This window comes from Pocillopora damicornis, chromosome 2 (genome assembly GCF_964200805.1).
Source record: "Pocillopora damicornis chromosome 2, jaPocDami1.2, whole genome shotgun sequence".
NCBI classification, from domain to species: Eukaryota; Metazoa; Cnidaria; class Anthozoa; order Scleractinia; family Pocilloporidae; genus Pocillopora; species Pocillopora damicornis.
In genome coordinates this window covers 27,032,020-27,039,063 of record NC_142671.1, presented here as the reverse complement: position 1 = coordinate 27,039,063, position 7,044 = coordinate 27,032,020, and the positions used below count along the sequence as shown (strand labels likewise).

The 7,044-nt window shown below is 35.2% G+C and overlaps 1 protein-coding gene across 1 annotated transcript; it reads right to left on the bottom strand.

The window, feature by feature from the left end:
• Positions 1-606: 606 nt before the first annotated feature.
• On the bottom strand, positions 607-6,375 carry LOC113673346 (protein TEX261). Its single transcript, XM_027189742.2, has 6 exons — positions 6,213-6,375; positions 6,015-6,094; positions 4,570-4,723; positions 4,232-4,299; positions 2,723-2,837; positions 607-2,054 (listed from the first exon to the last, which is right to left on the bottom strand). Exons 1-6 carry the CDS (start codon positions 6,277-6,279, stop codon positions 1,936-1,938), a joined length of 603 nt encoding a protein of 200 aa, XP_027045543.2. The 5' UTR covers positions 6,280-6,375; the 3' UTR covers positions 607-1,935.
• Between the last annotated feature and the right edge of the window lie 669 nt (positions 6,376-7,044).

Here is a 7,044-nt window from a genome sequence, read left to right as displayed (position 1 = left end):
ATTTTCCTTAAATGATAATTAAAATAAATGCTTAGTATTGGCAGTATATACCAAACAGGTAAAACGTCCTTCTTGGACACACTGATGGGCTACTTCAGAAGTCATTGGCAAGTAACACACACCTACAAGCCATCAAAGAGATAAATTGCACATCGAGAGTTCAATTTTGTGCTAATTTCTCAGTATTTTAACAGAAATGTACAAATTCTTTGGTTTCTGTGTGGTCTTTACTAAAAAAAAAAAATATTCAGCTCAAAAAGTGGTTCACCTCCACTTTAGTGAATATATGTTATTAAATAAATAATTTATACCACACAGATTAATTGCTCTGTTTGTGTCCAGTAATTGGCTGGTTTGTTTCAGAAATGATTAGTGAGTGCCATTCACCTCTGGGCAGCCGAAGAGACAAAATTATGAGTCAACAATTTAATTTCCTACCATTTTTTGGTATATTGTTGAAAATAATCTAATATTTTTGGGTTCTGTGTGGTATATACATGTACTAACACAATTATTCACCCAGTGTTGGTGAAGGTAGAACATCTATATATCTACCTCGCCACTTGCAGCTCAGCAAATATCCACCAAGCTATTCAACTCCACTTCTGTGAATAATTGTTAATTTATTCTTGATCTGCACTTTAAAACTTCTTCTGTCTAGTCAAATAGTTCTACAATAGCCTTTGACGGAGATATACACTTCAGACAAACACAATATCTGCAACCACTCAAATACAATAAAAGGATAAAAAAGGAATACACTGACAACAGAAACTTCACTTGATGTTGAATCCTTAAAATTCTCCCCTCTAGCTGTTACACATTTCCAAGAATTTAGTATAAGATCAAAACAACAACTTCTAGCTGATTTGTTTGAGTATTCTCATTACCTGTTTGCTGGATAATGTATGGTTAATATTAGGAGAAGTTACATGTCAATAATCACTTCTTGGGGTTAACCCTTTAACTCCCAGAAGTGATCAACATGAAACTTCTCCCTATAAAATCCATATATTTTTCAGCAAACAGCTAATGAGAATACTTGAACTTATTAGTTAGAGGCTGCTATCTTGATTTAGCACCAAGTTCTCATAACTAATTTACAAAGAAATGGGTAGCAGCTAGAGGGGATAATTAAAAATCAGATATTGGGAATTAAAGGGATATGCCAGAGTAGACTGATGTCATTCAGTTGAAATAATATTCCACATTTGTGCAAACATAAGCTGCAGGCTCAGACAAGAAGTCCATAAATAGTTATCAAAAGATTAACACAATGATTTAGCTGTGTCAAAATAATTAAGTCAGTCTAATAATTGAGGAAAAGTTAATGAAAAGGCATCACCAGTTAATAATAAAACTGCCACTCATATTTAGCTGCTGAAAGCCTCACATAGTTTTAAAAGGAAAAAGTGATGTTCTGCAAATCTTATAGCTACAGGTAAATAACAATATACAAATTGGAGATGTTAAATTTGCTAGCAGAAAACAAAATTTCTGATACTCTTACACCCTTTAGAAATGTTTCATGCACAATCAGATCCCTCCAGAAAAGTGTTTCATAGTTTATTTGAATTAAAATCATTTCAAATCAGTTCGCTTTCTGATTTTCCCTTTCTCTTTGACTTGCATTTGAGAAATATCAGAAACCCAAGGAATCTTCATTCTAGCTGGTTCGAAACATGCCAAAACCAATGAATGCTTTAAATTCAACACAATTATACTGTTTACCAACTGTTTACTCTCTATCTACGGGTAACATTTCAACAACCTTATATAGATTAATCGGGGAACAAAATACCATGATTTGAAAACACATTTGGTAAAAGTACCATAGAAAAGTAGTTTAATAACAGGGACCTAAAAGACGTCAATATACACTGTAATAATACATCATTTTTCTCACATATGTCCACCATAATCTTCTCTCAGCTCTTAATATGTTTTTGTCCTTGTTGGTAGATAACCCTCTGTTTTCTTCGACAAAAAATTAAAAAATGCAAGGATTCCATGTCTGCGACTTGATCTCTGGCCAGCATAAGAATAGCTTGGTTCTGGGTAGACAAAGATATGAAAAGAGAAAAAAGGTTCAACTTGTCAACTTCACATTATAATTATCATTGTAAATAACAGCAGAAAATTGTTTTCAAGATGTAGAGAGATCCAAAATGTTCTTTAACATGCTTACATGTTTGTTTTCAGACATTAAGACTACTAAATAAATACATTGCAATCTCAATCTCAAAATGCAAACAACCTCACAACTTTCAAAGTTAAATTGCAAATTTGTTCAAAAAAGACACAACTGAATAACAGAACATTTACCAAATGAATGAAACTGAACTTAATGCCAATACTTGCAAACTTGGCCTGAAATGCTGCATAGGCATTTTCCTTTTTTTTTTTTTTCTTTTTAATTTTTGCAGCCTTTTAGCAGCCTATGTACTGTTTGGACCCAATGGGTAAAAATAAAATGTTTATCATGCTTAAAAATTTTTTCTAGGGTTTCCATTAAGGAAAGTACTAAAAGGAGAAGAGTTTTAAGTAACAATGAAAATATTTCCCGAAGTAAACAATAAAAAGCCAAGGCCATCCAAATTTTATCCCAGAATTCTGCCAGGTACAGGTAAATGTATGTAGTTGCAAAATTTTGTTATCTCTGATGGTTAATAAAAACCCTGATGTACATGTAATGAACAAACTGCTACATCCCCAGTTGTACCTGTTGTATCCTCTGGAACTGTGGACGCTGTTGGTAATACATTTTCACTTGCGGATAAGGAAACAAAGAATGCAAATGGTAGAATCCATAAACAGATTGTGAAGTAAGCTAGAATCTGGAAAAAACAAAGTCACATACTAAATATTTGTTCATGACCATGCACGAGGTCAACAGGACTAGATAATGGGCATGTTCTTTTCTTGTGAAGACCAAGTCCATTAAAATGCAAAAAATGGCCAATAAATGATAAAACTGAGTGAACAAGCCTGGTCAATAAAGGATTTACTAAATGGTTTAAAGATTACACCAAAAATTGCAACACAAAGTCAAGAAGTTCTTTCTGCTTTTCTTCATTTTGACTGTCTTCAGGATAAACTAATATTCATGACATGAGCTGAGTTTATGTTTTGTGATGCTAATGTTTTTGAAACTGTGAGAACAATTACCGGGGTACTACAAGGAGAAAAAATGCTTCTCAGAGTTACAAACGATGTTTGTTGGTTACAAGCAATTTTAAAGTGCTGTAGGGGCAAAGTATGGAATCCCAAGCAGGCAAAATAGACCCATTTCACCCATTCTGTTAGCCAAACAATTTATAGTATTCATTTCACCATGTCCTTGGCAGGAACAATGCACAGTTTCTCAAAACCTGAGTATTGCTGGTTTTCACATGACGTCACTAAATTTCAGACTTCAGAACTATTGATCCTCCTGAGATTTTACTTTCATGATGTATTAGAGCAGCTAAAAACTAAAATTCAGACAAATTTTCACTCCAAATGGGTTCTTGGTTTAGTGATAGACTACTCTTGAATTTCTAAGCTTTTGCGTGACGTGGCCTTTACATGACGAGCGAGAGAGCTGTTATGTTGGTTTAAAAGGTGACTTATTTAGGGAAATTCAGCTATCTGAACAGTTCTTGTATTAGAATAAAGTATTATTGTTACGTTTATGAGTTCTTAGAGAGATAAATTCACGCTTTTGTAGCAAAACTCAGTGACAGATGTTTCTGCTGGTTTCCGGCCGCCATGTTGGTGCCCATCTAGGTGGGCACCAGCATGGCGGCTCCATACAAATCTCTATAAATTTGGGAAAAACGTTTCTCCTCATATCTTCCGTAAGAAAAATTGCTGTGACCTGAATCTTGGCGAGAGTCTTTACATATCTAGCTTCTTTCTATTTCCAGATTCTAGACTAAATCGATTGAACGGTTTTTATTTTTTATTTTGATCTATTTTGAATGGCGTGACACTGAAAACCAGCAATTAGGCGGCTGGAAATCCTCTGTTAAGAAATTTGACAGGTTTTGCCAGTCCATCTTTGATTTATTTAATGTTTTTCACGCCAGAATAACTTAAGTTCAGCAGTAAGGTGCTATACAAAAAAACAACTTTATCAATTTCTTTAATTTGCTACAGTAACCGTAGATGTTCAAAAGAAATTTTTCTCTTATGTTTAAACTCAGCATCCCTAAATTTTTCTGATAGATAGTACAAACAAGCACATTACCTCGGAAAATGGATACCATACAGAGGAGAAGTGGTCAAATGCCAAGTAGTGATTGACAAAAACCATCGCTGAAAAACAATTATAAGTAATTTTCACTATTTAGATGAAAAATTCATTTCAATAACAATTTATTCATCTCATAATCTACATTAACCTGAGGCACAATGACCTGGAAATGTTTCAATTTCAAAATTCAGTAGCAAAAGGGAAGTGCAAAGAGAACACAGCTTGGGGCATGTGATCTACTATCTCCAGAGTTGGCCACTTAAACTAAGCACAGGTTTTGGCAGTGATAAATGATTGGTACAAATTTTGAATCTTTCTATAGCATAACTTACCCACTCCCCCTAAAAACACTGGAGATGTCAGCTGAATAAATGGAAAATCTTTAAGAAGCAGGAAATAAAGTCCATTGGTAAAGAGTCCTGCAATTATTATTAAGAGAGGAAAACTTTCTAGTACAAGAAGTCCTAGGTAAACCAGAGTTGTCCCCTGTAAAAAACAAAGACAAGGAAGCAAATTGTTAATTTTGATAAATATAATTTTTATCTTTGACGCCTAAGAAAGCTTTCAGCCTAGCTGTGTCAGGTAAAAATGCTTCTCTGATTCAGAGATTGCACACAGAATGACAAACACACAGACATATTTTACTAACATGGAGGTGTCTTACGTAAAATTCCACCCATTGCAGCAACGATAAACCATTAATTCTTGTTAAATATAATTTCTGTCTTTGATGCCTACAAAAGCCTTCAGCCTAGCTGTATCAGGTAAAAAATGCTTCTCTGATTCAGAGATTGAACACAGAATGACAAACTGACAAACGCACAGACATATTTCACTAATACAGAGGTGTCTTGTGAGAAATTCCACCCATTAGAGCAGTGTGGAAATTTGCAGCAACAACAAACCTTTTTTTTAATAATAAAAGATATCAAATAGAGATATGTTTTATCAAAAGACTAAGAGTTTCACCAACATGCATACCTAAGAGCAAAGAAGAGGAGAGACAAGTCTTAAGAAATCAATACATTTCTTTCAAGAAATGTCTCAGACTGACAAGGCATCTTATTGCCCTGCAATGTGTCACATCATGATATTTTACTAAAGCTTCATCACAGAGGGATTTATTATTGAAGGTTGACATGTCAGTAACAGCTAACTGATAAATCTTTTATAACTTTCAATCCCAGGTGTTAATAATAATTTCTCTTGGAATAAACACTCCTCTGTAAATCCAAGAGCCATGTTGTGTAGAGAAGAACATCAACTAAGGTGTATTGCTTGATTTATCAAACACGAAATTCCCAGAGCTGTAGTTATTAGAAATGTGTGGTAAACTCTAAGGAGAGCATTAAGATCTCAGGTGGAGAGGAAAGGTTTTTGTCAACACCTATACACTGAAAAATGAACTACACGTGTAGTTCTTTCATTAAGATTCAGCAAGTGAATCATTATTGTCACAACCAAACTGGAAAATAAGGAGAATTTCCCAAAAGCCTATGGAAAATGCAAAATAATCTGCAGACGGTCGAAACTACAACATCTAAACTCCTCCTGTCTTTCTAAATTCCCACGTTGTTTCACGACGTAAATGAAGAACAACTGCCAGGCTAATATTGCATTTTACAATCGGACTAAATTCACACTCCATAAAAAGTAATTTTGAGCTCAATTACTTGTGCAACTCTTGTAATTTCCACCTGATATCATTCATTTCAATATCTCTTAATAATTGCACGGGAACTGTATGCACCTCAGCTGTCTACATTTTACGACTTACCGCGACCATACCCTTAATAACTTTAGCTGTTAGTACTGTGTATTCCTCCACAAGTTCCGCAAGGTAAAAAAGAGCAGCAGCTGTGGCAAGATTGTAAAAAAAAAAAAAGACAAGCGTGTGAGCACCCAACGAAATGTACAAGCTCAAACCAGTGCCAAAGATTCTATCTAGGAAACGCCAGAATCGGTTTTGAAGTACCTAATGCAAGAGTCAAGAAGAGAACGTGGAAGATCATGGAAATCCAGCTTAAAATGTAAAGAAACATCTTGAATTACTAAACACTCAAGCGATTCTCCGCCAGATATCAACAACAAATTAAATTCTCTGCAAACGTGCCAACTTTACCGCTTTGTAGCCACTCCTTTTACTTTACCGCTTTGTAGCCACTCCTTTAAATTTCAAAGCGGTTCCTCATCCAATTTATAGGTTCGCAGTGCATGCATACAGTGCAAAGACACTACCTGGAATGTTTTTCCCCTGAATATATGCTCCTTTGCCTGATATTTCCAACAGAAAACAATCGTATTCACAAGTTTTAGCGTGCATGTCGAATATTCAACTAATCAAAAGCTTTCCTTTTTATTTATATTTTCATTTTTTTACTATTTATATATATTTTTTTAAATTATTAACACGGTTACTTTGGGTTATTGACCAAGCGTGAGGTCAAGATGGCTAGAAGTCGCCTAGTTCTCTTTTTGCGTTGTTATGGACCGACACGAAGTCGGGTTCCATAAAAACGCAAAAGAGAAACGAGGCTAATATCCGGCCAGCCTCATCGAACAAGCATGGTCAGAAAAGGATTTCATTGCATAGCAAGAATCAAGAATAACTTGTTGTTTCTAGAGCCGGGAAAGAAGGCCAGCTGTGTTTGTAGCACAATAATCCCACGAAAGTCTTTTATGCTTTCTCTGTTTTGACTGTCTTCTGCCGCCTGTTGCGACTTTATCGCCGACATTGTCCAAAAGTTGCGAACTTTATGAGTCCGGTCCCTCGCACGCACCGGGCGGGCAAGATGGGCTCAGTGAGT